Source organism: Plectropomus leopardus, chromosome 16 (assembly GCF_008729295.1).
Source record: "Plectropomus leopardus isolate mb chromosome 16, YSFRI_Pleo_2.0, whole genome shotgun sequence".
NCBI classification, from domain to species: domain Eukaryota; kingdom Metazoa; phylum Chordata; class Actinopteri; order Perciformes; family Serranidae; genus Plectropomus; species Plectropomus leopardus.
Genome location: NC_056478.1, coordinates 14804522 through 14822575, shown reverse-complemented (window position 1 = coordinate 14822575; position 18054 = coordinate 14804522). Strand labels below are relative to the sequence as shown.

The 18054-nt window shown below is 40.7% G+C and overlaps 1 protein-coding gene across 1 annotated transcript in view; it reads left to right on the top strand.

Annotated features, from left to right (window-relative positions):
* The window catches only part of otofa (otoferlin a), a 106656-nt gene that overhangs the window by 73227 nt on the left and 15375 nt on the right, over positions 1 to 18054 (top strand). Inside the window, exons 15-31 of the mRNA XM_042503597.1 lie at positions 1326 to 1549; positions 3288 to 3396; positions 3535 to 3721; positions 4015 to 4135; positions 5528 to 5628; positions 5984 to 6074; positions 7725 to 7841; positions 7964 to 8116; positions 8564 to 8756; positions 11754 to 11878; positions 12883 to 13017; positions 13750 to 13911; positions 14907 to 14978; positions 15269 to 15388; positions 15468 to 15629; positions 15845 to 16007; positions 17808 to 17974. Of these exons, the coding sequence (XP_042359531.1) occupies positions 1326 to 1549; positions 3288 to 3396; positions 3535 to 3721; positions 4015 to 4135; positions 5528 to 5628; positions 5984 to 6074; positions 7725 to 7841; positions 7964 to 8116; positions 8564 to 8756; positions 11754 to 11878; positions 12883 to 13017; positions 13750 to 13911; positions 14907 to 14978; positions 15269 to 15388; positions 15468 to 15629; positions 15845 to 16007; positions 17808 to 17974 (2402 nt within the window). The remainder of the gene's footprint in view (positions 1 to 1325; positions 1550 to 3287; positions 3397 to 3534; positions 3722 to 4014; positions 4136 to 5527; positions 5629 to 5983; positions 6075 to 7724; positions 7842 to 7963; positions 8117 to 8563; positions 8757 to 11753; positions 11879 to 12882; positions 13018 to 13749; positions 13912 to 14906; positions 14979 to 15268; positions 15389 to 15467; positions 15630 to 15844; positions 16008 to 17807; positions 17975 to 18054) is intronic.

Genomic DNA, 18054 nt, shown 5'->3' with positions numbered 1-18054 from the left:
ACATCAGTCCCTGAGAGCCTCCTCGCCAGTTAGAGGCACATAACCATGGTAACCTGTGTCAACCTCAGCTTACCGGCTATTTTAAAATAATTAATAAATATAGATAATGCCTAGCAATTTCAAATCTGATTAACCTTTAAAGGTCCAGTGTGTGAGATTTAGGCTAACATGTAGGCAGGAATGGAATAAAATAATCATAACTCACTTATTCCAGAGAATTATGAAAAAAACTTATTTTTTGGGTTTATATTTTTACTCCTCAATTATGCTGACAAAATAGGTTTTAAAAATCAATGTCTTGACCATTAAACCTTGTAATGAGCCAGCCTCACTGTGATTTATGTTTTTTTTGTTTTCTTAAATAGCGGATTTTACAGCTGAAGACTTGAAATTTGTCAACTCTGTCTGGAACACAAAAGTTCACATTATAAAACATGAAGGAAATGTTTAATATATGTTTAATTAAATACAAGATTGTTTTAATTAACTGTATAATCAAAAAGTTTTCTATCCCTTTTTTTTTTTTTTTTTTTTTTTTTGCAATTTAACATTGGCCACTGTTGTTGGCTACCTCACCATAAAATGACACTAAATCCTACATATTAGACCTTTAAATTTAAGAATTTTTGGCATTATAAAGCTTTCTTGATCACTGTCCGTCATGTTGATTTTTATCTATCTCATTGCATTTTGTAATATTTATGCCAGCGTAGTGACCAGGAGTTTCCTCTAGCCTGCAAAACACTCACACCGGAGCAGCATCAGTTATTTTTTCTTCATAAGAGATAGATGGTTGTAGAGAAAATATTTTCATCTTGAAAATAAAAAGGAGTGCTCAAAAAAGGACTTGATAGTCCTCAGATTTGAGTTGGCCCTGCTTCTTCAAATCCTGATAAGGTGGTTCCTGTGAGTAATCCACACATGCCAACTAGCAATACGATAACATTTATAGCGTAGGCTGGAGTGTCTTTATAAATACAAGAAATATTGGTAAGCATGATCTGATTTTTCCATCAAGACTCATCAGACAATTTTTGACTTATCAGATCAAACATTTTTATACAGTCTTGATTTATATATGGACTCTTTACCTCAATAGGGAGTATGGAACTGTCATAGGCGAATGTCTATGATTTTTCCTCTGTCTGGCTTTTAGTTTGTTTTTTGACTTTCTGTTTTGATGGGCAGGGGTGGAAATATCTAGTGTTTGATGTACTGGATGTAGATACTTTAAAAGACCTCAAATAGAATTATAAAAGAAACAGGTTCTTGTAGATTACCACGTCACCTCCTACCGACATTTCTTTTTTCTTTACTGTTTTTAGGGTTCCTGCCCACCCTGGGCCCAGCTTGGGCCAACATGTATGGTTCCACCCGTCAGTACACTCTGATGGACGAGCACCAGGACCTGAATGAGGGTCTTGGAGAAGGCGTGTCCTTCAGAGCCCGTCTCCTGCTCTCCATCGCTGTGGAGATCCTGGACACCACATCTCCTGAGCTCATGAGTTCCACTGAGGTGCAGGTGGAGGGAGTCTCCAACATCTCAGAGGTGAGAAGACCTGGCTGCACACACAGCTAATGACTCTCACAGCTGTTTTGGATTGTCTTTTTGGTTTATCTGTTTAAGGAAGTGATCATCTCTCCTTTATTCTGTCACATAAAATCCAACTTTATCACTGAAAACAAAATTATCTGACAAGACAATGAAAGAAAGGTCGTTATCCTGGCCTGTGATCCATGAGAACAAGTTAATGTTTGACCTCTTCTGACCTCCTGATCCCACAGTAAATGTTGTGTTGCTACAGTATCCCATTGTATTGGCACATGTAGTTAACAGCTCATCAGGGAAATCAGAAACATTAGACGCTTTGCTTCAGGGCCAGCTCGCCAGCTATTTGACCTCTTGGCTGTTGATGGTGTAAATTTGTCCTCTGGGAGCCTCAGTCATTAATGCCAGCATGAGTCTGAGCCAGCTCAGAGAGACAAATTTATAATTTAGTCAAAGAAATGCTGTAAATGATCTAATTTATCTCCTCTCTAAATAATCAACCTAACATCTGACAGCTGACAGCTTTACTCATCATTTTACAAAAACAACACAAAGTAAAATGTGTTAATTGGTTTTCAATCTTTCACGGGAAAGTTTCTTTTGTTGTCCTAACTTCTGTGAGTAGGAAAGGATGCAACTTTGGAGGTGAAACAGAAAACAAATCGTGAGCTGGCAGTGGTCCATAAATCATTGTCAAATTTTTTCAGGTTCTTGGGGAAAACAATCCTGATTTAAGCCAAGAATCAGGGCCCTGATCAAAGATGTCATCATTAATGCTAAACTATCTGGGGTTAGCTTTCACTTTCATTTTCACTTGCATTTTCCTGTTTTAACATACAGTAACTAACAATTCTTACAGAGTATACCTTTAACTTTTGGCCTAATGATATGGTCTTAATTTGGAGGAGATTAGGCACTGATCATATGACTTCTACTCTTTGTTACTTATACTATTTTTTTGTAATTTGTGAAGATTCAGGGCCCTGCATATGATTATATCAGAAAGATTAAAAACTAGGCTGAAACTAAGTAGTGTTTGTTTATTTATGGTCCCTTCTGAGTGTTGCTTAATTTACAATCTATTTGACCTACTTTCTAAATCATACTCATTGTACATCACCGCACTGTGCCATTTGTGGGCAATTTCAGCCTGTATGGACATTTCCATCAGGGCAGCTATGGACACTGGAGATAAAGTATATTTGGGCATGCATGGAAAGTTATTTGCTACCATGGCAACCTTTTCTGTTTTTGTTTTGTTTTTGTTTTTTGTTTTTATTTTTTCATTGTTTGTATGCACTTGCTCTAAAGGTGGAAAAACATAAGCAGTGCCGCCTTGTTTGGGCCATAGTATATCAGCCCAAATACACTGTTGTGCCATTCAAATTGAGTTTAGCAATCATTTGTACTGCATTTAGGTCATTATGTACCAAGCTGTATTAGCTGCCTGGCTAAGAAAGTGATGAACTGCTGCAAATAATACTTTTTAAAATAATCTCTACTATTGATTAATATTTTATGTTTTATGAACAACCACATGGATGAATAAAAATCATCACCGGGCAGAAAATATGGAGGAAATGAGTGTTCTTGCAAAGAGAGGGGCAGGAAGATTTTATGTGTGTTGTAAATTACAGAAAAGGGCACATGCAGTCATTCTTCCACAGACAATGAATTGCACTTCGGTCTAATAAAATGTTTCACTTTTTCTTTATTGCGCTTCTCCTCCCTCCATCAGAGTGCCACTGGGAAAATAGATGAGTTCTTCCTTTTTGGTTCCTTTCTGGAGGCCACAATGATCGACAGGAAGATTGGTGACAAACCGATAACTTTTGAGATCACAATAGGTAAATAAACCCTGTTACTATTGACTCGCACTCCACAAGTTTACAGTATAACGGAGAGATGTGACAGTGTACAAAAATCAATAGCTGCCGAGACCAAGCTCACTCCATAACAGCGTGTAATGTTCTGCCCGCTAACAGGTAACTATGGAAACCAGATAGATGGTGTAAGCAAGCCTTCATCGGCAAAGAAGAAGAAGAAAGATGGAGAGAATGAAGAAGAGGAGAGCGAGCTCATACACAACTCCAGTGAGGACGAGGCAGACGAGGACGCTGACCTAGTTTCTGTCTCCACCACTCCTCTGATGAAGCCTGTCATCACTGACAGGTCAGGGGTCAAAGATCATGGGCAAGGATGCTTAGAAAGCAATTACTTATATATTGCTAATGTAATGACGGCTGAGACGAGCCCTTTTGAACCGATTAAGTGCTTTACAATGATCAGAGATATTTAAAAAATTAATGTCGGCCTGGAGCAGCCTGCTGGCAGAGATTAGCTGTATTAATAGAGGATCTGCCCAGTCTTTTACACAGTCAGATTATTGACTAAACATTTAGTTTAGTATGTAACAATTCAGGGTTTTAGGCTGTGCATTAAGTAATTTTGTTTGTACTTTGCAGGAATTACTTCCATCTTCCCTACTTTGAAAAGAAGCCATGTGTCTACATCAAAAGCTGGTGGCAGGACCAGAGAAGACGACTTTACAACTCCAACATGATGGACAAGATCGCTGACAAGCTGGTCAGTATTTTATTCTCAAGGTGCAAAGGTTGGCTGTATCGGCTGAACTCTAATTTTCTTTAGCAGTTGGTTAATAACAAACCTGTTTTCTTGCTAGCGGCTTTGTGAGGCTGTCGTGAACTTTTCTTTTTAAACTTTTCACACCGCTCCTTGTCCCTGGCTAAAGGAGCTGGTAGGCTGGGACTAAGAAAGCGTTCACACAGGCACAGTGGGGATAACCCCGACTCCAGCCTAGGGCTTGCTTGCCCTGCACTGGAGCTGTGTTAGCCCCAAGTCTGCAGTGTTGTCCTCTGAAAATGAACGACACCAAGGTCTAAACATTGCCAATGTAAAACGGGGCTATGTAAACAATAAAATTATGAAAAGTTAATATGAAAGTCAATAATATATGTTCCAACTGACAAATAAACCAGGGCTAGTAGTAGAAGTGCAGTGTGAACCATATAGCCCTGGACTTACAGTGTGTGAGTGAAAACTAAGTTAAAAAATGCCACATCTACATTGACACTGCCTTTTTCTCTCTCCCTCTCTGCCACACATCCCAAAAACTACTACTTACACCGCAAACAAACCTTTCCAGAATCAGTAACCACGGACACATACCACAGCCTCACATATGAGCATCAAACCATGCACACACACACACACACACACACACACACATTACCCACACACACCCTACTTACTGTATATAATCTAATAGATAATCTCTACTCCTGAACTTCTATCATAACCCCACATACATCATCATAACAGCTTTATTTTACTACCCATATGTATGTATGGACGTACGTCTGTCTATTGTGTATGTCCTGTTCACTATCTGTCTATATGAAAATTGGCTAAGTTAGCCCAGGGTCAACTCTTGGCTCAAGACTAAGGGTAACTCTGAGCTAACAGAATTGAGTGTGAGTAGCATTTCTGTTTAGAATGTTAATATACTGTACAGAATTTCAAGGCAATCCATTCAAAGGTTGTTGAGATATTTAATATAGGTTATATATCTTAAACACACTGTTATTCCCATAATGATTCTGATAGAATGGCTAAAAAGATTTACAACTCTACATAAAGAAATAGAGGAAAATAATCTGGACATGTAGGGGACAGCACTAATAGAAATATATGTTACATTGTTCTCAGAAATATATGATCAGCTATATCACATAGAGTTACATTTTTAGTCCATCAGCCATGTGTCTACATAAAGAGCTGGTAGCTGAAATGTGCGTACGTATACAGATACCATTTAAGTATACACTGATAAACAGTAGTGTGTGTATTTATGTGTATGTAGATTAGGGGCATTTGTAAAAATTTGTTTTGGATACAAACCAAGGAGTACTATAATCTTGTTTTGTCCTGAGCCCCAGTATTTTTGTGTCCCGACAGGAAGAGGGTTTGAATGATGTTCAGGAGATCATTAAGACAGAGAAGGCTTTTCCAGAACGCAGACTCCGGGGAGTGCTGGAGGAGCTGAGCGTCGGCTGCAGGCAAGCTACATAATAATAATAATCATTTGTCATGGTCTTGTATTAAAACTGCTGTTGTGATTCAGTGGTCAGTACAGATACAGAGAGTTTCTCCTCATGCTGAAAACTATAAAATTGCTGTAAGACCTTTAAAACTATAGAATGCTTATTAGCCAGTTTTTGCATTTAATACAAGCAGCTTTATCACTGAAACAGAAACTACTGAGGACAGCAGCTCTTTGCACTGAGACACCTAAAACAGTCATTATTATTGTCATATAAATCATTTAAACACATTTAAATGCAAAGTCTATTAATATGTGTAGAGTCAAGCCCCTTTCATGTTTCACCCTCTGTATCCTCTGGTTATTTCCAGTCGGTTTGTGACTCTGGCTAACAAGGATGTTAACCAGGCAGGCCGAACCAAACTGGATCGAGAGCGACTCAAGTCCTGCATGAGAGAGATGGTATGATTTATGTTTCTCATATAGAAAAGGAAGGAGGCAGCATGAGTTAAAGCGGGAAGATGAAGCTGTGATAAATTTGGCTGCTGTTCAGTCTCTAATCCCGGCGCCTTAGTGAGTAAATAGTATGGAGTCCCTGTAAAGGCCACACAGGGAAATTAATTTTTTGAATACATTTTCGCTCTTGAATAATTCCTTTCCATACATTTACATGCATTTACAACACTGTCTTATCCTCAGAACTGTTTCTTATTCTGTTTCATGTTTATGTTTGAATCCAAATACACTTTTGATTTGCTTTTAGAAGAAAATATTACAGCAATAAAAATTATTCTGTTGAAAAACAAAAGCATTGTAAGCAGGGTTGTTCTAGTGATGGCTGAAAATAAGAATTTAACCATATAAATAAGATCCAGTGTTTGAACATGTTTACGTCTAAGAAGTGTGTTCTTAACACATCCTGAGAAGAACAAGAAATGGCTCTATTGCATACTTGCCTGTGGCTGCTCTTCACCTGTGTTTATGACGTAATGGGAAAACTGCAATGGAAAGCATACAAACTGCAAGAGAACAAAAACTTGTTTAACACCAAAAACTGGTGGGGAAACTTTTGGATGTGTAGGGACTGCATAGCACTGCATTAGAAATTAGCAAGATGTTCTAGTTCTAGTCATAATAATGCGTCTGGTCGTGTGTGCGCCTGTGAGTGTGTGCATCTGTCTCTCTGCAGTTAAAATCGCAATCTACTTTACCAATCAACTTTTTGTGTATGTGTATGCCTGTATACTCACGGATCTCTCGTGGTAGTGGTGATTCATAATTGTTGAAAAACTTCTTTTATTGACTCTTTATACTGTAATTGACTGCTGACTCCTCACTTCTCAAAATTGGTCAGTAAGGGCTGCAAGTTTTCTGGAAATCGGCTAAAAACAACAAGCTATACTTAGTCTGTTGCACAATTTGGCCTTCAGCGTGACTCAAAAACAGACATCTATAGAAAAGATTTGTCTCATTTTGGACTGGAGGATCTGCAGGTTAATCCCATATCCAATATGTTATGATCCACTTAAGTTTGGTCATCTCTCCTTAATATCTGTGCTACCATTAGTATGAAGTATATGATCAGATAAGTATGATAGAACGCTATACTATCAAATTGTTTCTTTTTGTCTGTTTTTTTATTGTGTTTACTGTTGTCACTCTCTTCTTTATTTAAGGGCAGAGGGATGTCGTACACTGTAAAGCCCTCTGAGGCAAACCATGTTTTGTGATAATGGGCTATATAAATAAAACTGACTTGACTTGACTTGACTTTATTGTGCTGTAGACTACAGACATAAGAATACCCTCCAGTGAATAACATGGATCAAGGATTTGTGGCTGTTTTTTGCTTAATAAAAATACATTCATCCTCATTATTATATTGTATCTTCTGAGAGGCACTGTGCAACATCTGCTTGAATTAGAAGAGTTATCTAGAGTGGCTGTGATCAGCTCAGGTAGCCAGAATGCTGCCGCCAGGCAGAGATCCCCTCCATGCAGTTGGTTAAATTAAAGATAAGTCGACCCCAAATGATATCTGTGCATGTGTATGCAGTATATGTGTGGCCTTCTTTTGGTTTGCTTCATCATCACTCATCTGTCTTCCTGCAGGACAGCATGGGCCAGCAGGCCAAACAGATCCGAACTCAGGTGAAGAAAAACACAGTCAGAGACAAACTCAAGCTGGTGCAGAACTTCCTGCAGAAACTCCGATTCCTTGCTGACGAGGTACAAATTTAATTCTGTGTGCTTTTCTGTGTTTCTTCTTTGTTTTTTGCAACTTTTCCATTGGGGAAATAAGAAAACAGCTGATCACCTATCAATCAGTCCCATGTATTACTTTTGTTTAGCCTCAGCACAGCATTCCAGATGTTTTCATCTGGATGATGACCAATAACAAGCGCATCGCCTATGCCCGGATTCCTTCGAAAGACATTCTCTACTCCATAGTGGATGAGGAAACAGGAAAAGACTGCAGCAAAGTCAAAGCTGTCTTCCTCAAGGTACCTTCATCTCTACCTGCTTGTCTCATACTCAAACACTATTACCTCATTAAAATGCACTTTGCTAATTCTCTGCCATCTTAAATCCAGCTCAAACTGAAACAATACAAGTTGAAGTTTCACTTTGCGGTTGACTGCACTGTGAGATGGTCAGTGGTAGTTAATAGTCAATATACAACACGTCATATTGACAAGTATAATGGTGAAATGGCTTATAAATCTGTGATAGATGCCTAGAGAGAAGATCAAAAATCAATAAAGTGGCTCTTAAATATTTATGAATGGCCACGGTGTCACATTGTCTGCATAATGTTTAATGATTGAAGTGCTGTAATGATACCACAGAGTGGATATAATAAATACTTTATCATGTTTTTCTTTAGACTGTATTCAATTTTTTTTGAATGGAACTCTTTCAGGCCACTTTGCTGTAATCTGTGTCCACAGCTGCCCGGGAAGAAGGGCTTTGGTCCTGCCGGCTGGACAGTTCAGGCTAAGCTGGAGTTATATCTGTGGCTCGGCCTCAACAAGCAAAGGAAGGACTTTCTCAACGGTCTGCCTAACGGTTTCGAGGAGATCAAATCTGCTAAAATGGGTCCCGGTCTTCACTCTGTCCCTCCTGTCAGTCTCGTCTACAACAGTAAGCTCTTGGAGATAGAGGTTGAATAATAATAATAATAAATATAATACATTTTATTTATAGAGTGCTTTTCACAAAGTCAAATAAAATCAGTTAAACATACTGAATAAATAAAAACAAGATTGGTAAAAGCATGACAGACAGGCATGAAATGCTGATAAATGAAACATTAAAAGCAGATTTGAAAAGGTGGGTCTTGAGGTGGGATTTGAAAGTGTTTAGGTCAGTGCAGTCTCGGAGGGGTTTGGAGAGTGAGATGGTGGGGGCAGCAGCGGAGAAGGCTCTGTCCCCCCTGGTCCAGCACTTGGTCCTGTCAAAGGGGTGGAGAGGAGGTTGGCATCCGAAGAGCGGAGATTATGGGAGGGAGTGTACGGGAGCAGTTTGTACCGGATGCGATGAGGGATGGGGAGCCAGTGGAGGTTCAGGAGGATGGGGGTGATGTGGTTATGGGAAGAGGTTTGAGTGAGGAGTCGGGCAGCAGAGTTTTGGATGTATTGGAGTTTATTTACAGCTTTGGAGGTGGAACCGAAGAGGATGTTTTTACAATAATCTAGACGGGAAGTAACAAAGGCGTGAATATATAAGCAAATGAGAAGGTGAGAGATGGGCAGAAATGGGCGATGGTGCTGAAGTGGAAGAATGCGGTTTTGGTAATTTGATTAATTTGGGGTTCAAAGATGAGGTTTGTGTTGAAAAATCACGTCAAGTTTGTGGATGTGAGCGGAGGGAGATAATGGAGATAACGGATAATGGATGGATGGGGGAGAAGAGAGCCTTGGGGTAATTGAAGCCAGAGTTGATAAGGTGGGAGTAGTAGGTGGACCGGGCTGAGTCCAGGGCATCTTTGTAATCTTGAAGGAAGTCAGTGTAGGCTTGAAAGTGAACTGTAACGTTTGTTTTCTTGTATAGTCTTTCCAGCTGTCGCTTACGGGATTTCATTTGGTGAAGCTCGGGGGTGTACCAGAGAGCAGAATGAGTGAATGTGACTGTCTTGGATTTAAGGGAAATTAAATGGTCTAGACTGGAGGAGAGGGTGTGATTGTAGTAATTGATGAGAACAGTGGTGTTATCGGATGATGGAGTGGGGGAGGCAGATAAGGTAGTGGACAGTGAAGCAGAAAATTCAGAAGGGGAAATGGATTTGATTTGTTTCTGAAGGTAATTGTCCGTTTCTCCTTCGGCGTAGGAGTGGGGAGGACAATGTCCATAATTATTGCAAAGGTGATCTGAGATGTGGAGATTGAGACTGGATAAGTTTGGGATTGAGAGACCAGAGGAGCAGACCAGATCCAGAATGTGTCCACGGTCGTGGGTGGGGAAGTTGACAGGTGGAGTGAGGCTGAGGGATTGTAGCAGGTCAAGGAAGTCGCTGGCACATTTACAAATGGTGTTGTCAATGTGAAGGTTGAAATTTCGAGGAGGAGGACAGAGGGTGATATGGCAGATAACTGGGTGATTAAGTGGGACAAGTCAGAAAGAAATGGAGGGTAGGGTTTGGGGTGGCAGTAGATGATGTTGATGATCAAGGCAGTTGGACTGGAGAGTTTAAAGGTAAAGTGTTTGAATTAGTGAGCAGGAGGCATGGTGATGGGGATGATGTTAAAATCCTTCTTAAAAAGAGCAGCAACACCACCACCCCACCCCTCAGGATGTGATTGTTCCATATACGAGTATCGTGTGGGAGTGGTTTGGTTGTAGTGTAAATTAGTCCAGTGGTTTATGCCAGGTTTCAGTTAGACAGCTGATATCTAAATTACTTACACGGCCAGGCTACAACTGGAGCCAACAGCGGTGAATGAATGGGTAGAAGGATATCCAGTATAGGAGTCAGTAGAGAAACCCTCAGGATGCCCCAGCCGCTTTGGTGACTCTAGATAACCTTGAGCCAATCGCTGGCCCTCGTGGCAGCGACATCTCATTCAAAAGTCTGCCCTATCAACTTTCGATGATACTTTCTGTGCCTACCATGGTGACCACGGGTAACCGGGAATCAGGGTTCGATTCCGGAAAGGGAGCCTGAGAAACAGCTACCACATCCAAGGAAGGCAGCAGGCGCGCAAATTACCCACTCCCGACTCGGGGAGGTAGTGACGAAAAATGACAATACAGGACTCTTTCGAGGCCCTGTAATTGGAATGAGTACACTTTAAATCCTTTAACAAGGATCAATTGGAGGGCAAGTCTGGTGCCAGCAGCCGCGGTAATCCATTTTCAGGGCTAGTTGATTCGGCAGGTGAGTTGTTACACACTCCTTAGCGAATTCCGACTTCCATGACCACCGACCTGCTGTCTATATCGACCAACACCTTTTCTGGGGTCTGACGAGCGTCGGCATTGGGCGCCTTAACCCGCTATTCGGTTCGTCCCGCAGCGCCAGTTCTGCTTACCAAAATTGGCCCACTAGGTGACTCGCATTCCACGCCCAGCTCCAAGCCAGCGAGCTGGGCTTCTTACCCATTTAAAGTTTGAGAATAGGTTGAGATCGTTTCGGCCCCAAGACCTCTAATCATTCGCTTACCACGGAGCCCAGAGATCGGGCCCGCTAAGGTGGGATCTGCACAATAAGTTTCAGTTCGGTTTTGTTCTCTTCAGATGGAGGTTTTGGTAAAAGATGTCCGTAAGAGGGAAGGCAGCAGTGTCCGCTGATGATGTTACAAACCACTGGGTTTGAATTAATTACTGTTTTTAAGTAGTTTTACTTTCATTCACTGGGAAGTTCTTGATTTAGCATTAAGTTTTAACTCTAAAATCAATCAGAGGCAAAACACACAAAAACAAACTCATTCAGAAGTTGGCACTTGACTTCCATTGATCCCTTTTACTTTGCAGTTCACTTTTTTTTACTTTAATATAAGCTTGCCAACTGAGGGGATTGATTGCTAGTTAATGTGATGTCATGTGTGTGTGTGTGTGTGTGTGTGTGTGTGTGTGTGTGTGTGTGTGTGTGTGTGTGTGTGTGTGTGTGTGTGTGTGTGTACGTGTACGTGTGTCCAACAGTGAAGCAGGTATTTCAGCTGCGAGCACACATGTACCAGGCCCGCAGTCTCTTTGCTGCTGACAGCAGTGGCCTTTCAGATCCTTTCGCTCGGGTCTTCTTCTCCACACACAGCCAGGTTACTGAGGTAAGACCATGTATGTGTGTGTATGCATATGACTGTTGGATTGAAGAACGAACTTAACTGAGACCAAGTCATGACCAAGACCAGAATGCATCGAAACTGAAACAAGAATAAGATTTTGAAGGGGCTGAGACCTAGTCAAGACCAAGACAAGACACAAATACAATAAAATGCAGAACATGCAAACTTATTAATATTTCACCTCTTTTATTGCCATACCGTACATACAGTATGTGTGTATGTATAAGTGAACCGCAAAACTCAGAGGTTATGCTGCATTCACATGGAATCAGAAGGGTGGTAGACAGCAAATCGATTATCATTTTTAGTGGACGAGAGCAGGACGAAAAGTGAGGCCGGCGGAGAATATCAGCAACGTCACTGGTAGACAGCATTGCTGCACAAAGTTAAAATATGTTGACTTTTTGCCATCCTCTGCTACATGATGTTACGTAGCTCCTTCACACAAGGTGAAACCATTTGCAATCTCGACATTTACTGGACATTACTAGAAAATGACATAATATATTTTATTTCACTCTGTAAACAAAACTGCCTCACTATCGTAACATCTCATCACTTAAGTTTTGTGCCATTCCATCAGACAGTTTTTTTTTGTTTTTCCCATGCTGTCCAGACGGTGTTGTCCGTCTGCTGTCTACCACCTACCCGATTCCATGTGAATGCATCAGAAGCAGCTGAAATCAGCCAAACCATCTTATTCAACTCTCCCTTTTTGCACAGGCAAAAAGTGTTATCCCTGTAGTTAAAGTCTTGACCGATTTTGACAAAAACTCCAGAATCCGAGACAAAAGACCAAGACAAGACAGAGCAAAAATGCAGCATGTTTAAGGCAAGACTTAAATCGGGGTATTGAGACTGGTCTCCAGACTAAGACTAATCTTAAGTCCTACAACACTGCTGTATGCATTTAATTGTGTGTGTGTGTGGTTTATGAGTGTTTGTATTGATTATGTGTAAACTGATTTGATATGTGTGTGCTGCAGGTCCTGAGTGAGACTCTTTGCCCCACATGGGATCAGCTGCTGGTGTTTGACAATGTGGAGCTGTTTGGGGAAGCCAGTGAGCTGAGAGACGACCCTCCAATCATTGTGGTTGAAATCTTTGACCAGGACACTGTGGTAGGACTTCACTCTATGAGAATGAATATATACATCATAGAGTGACTCTTAACGCTTGTTAAAGAAATTAAAAGCATTTAGTTTACTTCTAATAAATCTAAAGTGCTTTGCTTCTCCCTCCTCCATGTTCTGACCGTCTGCCCACACTTGTTTCACTCCACCCTGTCCTTCACCTGACCTCTGGCCTCGCTCACACTGTGCTGGTGAAATAGAGTGTGAAACCATCAGTACTTTAGACACTGTGTTGAATTAGCAGTTCTGATAGGTGTTAGCTGATGTAGCATGATTTGTTTGGTTCATCTGGTTGATGAGCTCTGGAAAGGTTTTGGAAATAGTTGCATGCACCTTCCTCTATTTCCCCTCTCTCTGTAACAGCAGTTGCTGCGGGAGTATTACTGATTGTAGTAATAGCAGCAGTTCTGCAATATAAACAGTCTACCTCCCAGTACGCAACCACAAAAAAAGAATGTAGATATATATTTAGTGAGTACACCTGTTTTTGTCTTTTGTACTGTAATCATTAGTCAGGATGTTTGTGTTATATATGACTTTAGTTTTTGATGTTTAAAAGCTCTCCTCCTCAAATTCCACATTTTTCTAACCCTCCACCTCTTTGACAAATACTGACATCAAGTGGTATTCGTGGTAACTGCACCTCCTGCATGTGTGTCTTACTCACTCCCCATGTTCCCTGACTGTCTCCACTGCCTGTTGTCACAATGTGGATTTCAGGGTAAGGCAGAGTTCATAGGTCGGACGTTCGCAAAACCCACCATCAAGATGTGCGATGAGCACTACGGCCCCCCAAGATTCCCGCCGCAGCTGGAGTACTACCAGATTTACAGAGGGAACTGCACAGCTGGGGAGCTGCTGGCTGCCTTTGAGCTGCTGCAGGTAAAATATGCAGGAACACACATACATAAACACACAATAAAAAAATAAATGCTTTAACATATGCATGCACACATATACGACTTAATAGATCACCTCCTTTCAAGATTGCATGTCACTGCTGCACAGTTCGTTTTGTTATTTATATTAAAGAATAACGGGAGAAATACAAAAGGGAGATTAAGAAAAAATTAATTGTGATTTGGTTACCCCAATGTTTTAGCAGTATTCTCTGTCACCACTTTTGTTGGCACCATATTTGTTAGCCTGTTATCACCACCAGCTGTAGAAAAGTGGGAAATCACTGGCAGGAATTTGTATCAGCTTTCTCACATGATACACACAAAACACACTTCTCTGGTTTTATTTTAGCAAAATGTGGATGGAAACCAAGCCCACATCCATGTCAGCCTTCAATTTTGAAAGGCGATCACTGATGACATGTAACCAGTCAGGTAGTGCTGTGGACAGGATATTGAGCGAGGCTACAGAGTGGACTGCAGACAAACAGAACCAGCAGTATCAGAGCCAATGTAGCGCATTTTACAATTAATTTATTTTATTAGCTATCGGATTAAACGAAGATTGATTCAGATACGTTTCAGAATATTGTGACCAACAACCGGCTGATAATCAGTGGATCCTTAGAAGTGGTCAAAATTTCAGGAAGTTACCTTTAATAATGTGGAGCATGCACCAAAGATCATGGAAACAACAGCAAGATAAAGGGGCTTCTTCCTCTCAAATACATATCCTGAACATGTCTCCATGTTTTGCTCTTTGCCTGTTTTCACAGTCTGTTTTCTTTAATCACCTCACCTGCATCATCACGAACTCTTTTTACTTGTTATAATGCATTTCTTCTTGCCTTTTACTCCTTAAAATACTTGTATCTCCATTTTCTCCATGTTTTTTCCTCTGCCACCATGGTGTATTATCTCCTTCCTCCTGTGAAATCTCCATTTTCTCTTTCCTGTGCCGCCTCCTGCTGCCGACAGATACCTTTCAATTCGGAGGAGATTAGGCGAGCTCTGATCGCTGTCCATAACTTTGCTGTTCCTCAAATAAAGGTGCTCTTTTCTTGCATTCTCTCTTTTCATCCCACTTTGTGTTTTTCTTTGTTTATTCTGTTGTCGGTGTTTGTAATGCAATAACTGCAATTTATCTCTACTAACATGAATTTAATCTCTACCTTCCCCGCTGTAGAAAGTTGTTACACCAAGAAAAGAAAGAATTTATACAAATACTAGGACTGTAGGAAATAAATTTGGTTTGGTGCTTAATACTGTATCACAACACAGAAATTCCAGAAAAATTATGTTAGTCTCGTGTTTACTTCCCCTCTCTCCTCCTTTATTAGATTGGTCAAGGAGGGAAAGCTGATCTTCCTCCCCTTGAAGGGCCAACAGACTCGGAGCGTGGCCCCATCCTGCCTGTGCCGCTGGGCATTCGACCTGTCCTGAGTCGCTACCGCATAGAGGTGAGATTTTAACCACTAGCTCTGTTTTTGGGCTGAAAAAATCCCTCCTCTCCTAATGCTGTTATTTCCTCTGGTTCAGGTTTTGTTCTGGGGCTTAAGGGACCTGAAGAGGATTAACTTGGCTCAGGTGGATCGGCCCCGTGTGGACATAGAGTGTGCAGGTAGAGGTGTGCAGTCTGTCCTCATCCAGAACTACAAGAAAAACCCCAACTTCAGCACCCTGGTTAAATGGTTTGAGGTGGTACGTACAGCTATCCATTTGACCATTACAAAGTTGTTTCCTAGATATTATATCCAGTTCCTTTCAATAAACATGAATCTTTACATTTTGGTTGAGTAGTCTTCAACTTTTTGCGAAACTTGCGACTTAAAATTGTGACTAATTGCAACAGTAATGGAAGCCTTCTCTTCTTATGTCACACTTTCAGCTTACATAACCCTTAATTTTGTCCCCAGGACCTTCCAGAGAATGAGCTTCTTCACCCTCCTCTCAACATCCGGGTGGTGGACTGCCGGGCGTTTGGGCGTTACATCCTGGTGGGGTCTCATGCAGTCTCCAGCCTAAGACGCTTCATCTACAGCGCCCCAGACAAGACCTCCAACAACTGGGCCAGTGCAGGTACTAACACTCAAGTGAATGATTATTTTTAAATTATTGTGAGAAACTATATTTCTGTTAGCGAGGAGCCTATTAGCTGCGGGATTTGAGTGTGTACTGTTTGCTCGGATGACAACTTTAAGCTGAATCGAGTCGGCAGTCAATTAGTTGAAAATAAAATTAATTCAGTAAAATGATCAAGACGTGAGAAGATTTTTTAACTTTCTTTTCACCACTGTTGTGCCTCCTTTTCTTGCTTTTGTTTGTGAGAAACACATATTGAATAATTAATGAGGGGCCTGTTAAACTTTTTTGAGGAGCCATGTTTTGCTGTTGCTAGCTTTGAAAAACTAGCAATATTAAGATGCATATTCAGAATTTCTGATCAGCAGCTTTGTCTTTGGTTTACCTCCTACTTGTATGTATTCTTGTGCAGGTTTTATTTTATTGTATTTTATATCTTAAGCCCAAGAGTTGTAGAATTCTTAACCCCTAGAGTATTGTGTGTCTCTACAATGATAATTGTATTATTGTTTTCCAGTGCATCAAGCCATTAAGGGAGGAAGTCTTACATTGGAAAGGCATTTTATTTATACGTTTTACACTCAGACAGACTGTGTAATCTTCAAATGTGTCAAATATAAACAGCAACAAGTAGCAAATTTGAAAACATGTAGAGGTCATTCTTCCTGTTCACTTTTCCATGTCAGTTCTGTGTTTCCTTTATTTCTTTAAAAAAAACCTGAATGTGCTTTCCAAACATGGGTGAAACTTTTTTTTCAAATAATTTTTAGACTTTGTTTTAACCTTTTCAAACTGCCAGTTGGCTGAGGTGCCTGAAAGGTTTAGACAATGGCATAATATCTGAATCAAGAAAGGTTAAAACAAATTTTAAGAATTGTATAAAATACTTCAGATTCAGCTCTCTGGTACACCGTATGGGCACAGTTCATTTGCAAATCTAAAAAACATATTTTTTCTTCTTACGTAGTGCTAGTTATCAGTCTAGATAGTTTTCTGTGAGTTGCTGAGTGTTGGAGATATCAGCCATAGAGATATCTGCCTTCTCTCCAATATAATGAAACTAGGTCTCACTCGGCTTGTGTTGCTCAAAACACCCAAAAAATGCATTTCAGAAAACTCAAAAGCAACGTTACCCTCCAGAAATCATGATCCCATCACTCAAGACAATCCACAGACCTTGTTGTGAACAGTTTCATGTAAGCACTAAGTATTTTCTGAACTACATCCACCAATGGTTTCACCACATAGAAGGAAGTGTGAGTCTGTTACTCACTCACCTAGCATCACTGAGCCAAGGAGGACACTATTAATTTCACGCTGTCATGAGCACGTGTTTCTCGTCCATGAGCAGATGCATGCTTCCTCTCTGGTGGTGATGCGGTTGGTAGGTGTAGTAAAAATAGTTTCTACAGGAAACCGCTTACAGCAAGGGCTGTGGATTATCTTGAACTTGGTCATGATTTCAGAAGAGAGACATTGCTGTTGAGTTTTTCAAATGTATGTTATTGGCGCTTTGAGCATTTCAACACTCTACAACACACACTAAAACAATCTAGACTGATGAATATTTATAAAGATAAGATGAAGAATATGTATTTTTTATTTGGGGTCAACTGTCCCTTAAAGGATGAACGTTTATTCTTTATTAATTTCGCTGATTTCTCTGCTTGCTTTCTGCCCTTACCAACTTTTCTTGCCCGTGTCCTCCTTCCATCTGTTATCTTTTTTTCCTCTCTCGCATGTCCTTGGCTGTCCTGTCCCGCCGCCTGCTGTCTTTGTCCTTTGGCCTCACTCCAGCTAAGCTAATGAATGGCTACATGGTCCTTACCAATGGCGGCTCCCAGCCTCGCTCCTCACCCAGCCTTTCTTCCCGCACCCTCTCTCGCCCCGCAGGTGACATCATCGTCAACATGGACGCGGAGCCTCCGGTCCGAAAGATGGACACGGTTGTCAAGTTAGAGGCTGTAAGCTTTTCTTGAGTTCACGCACTGTGGAACATTGCCTTCTTATTTCTATTGTACAAAGTGTGTGTTTATATATGTAA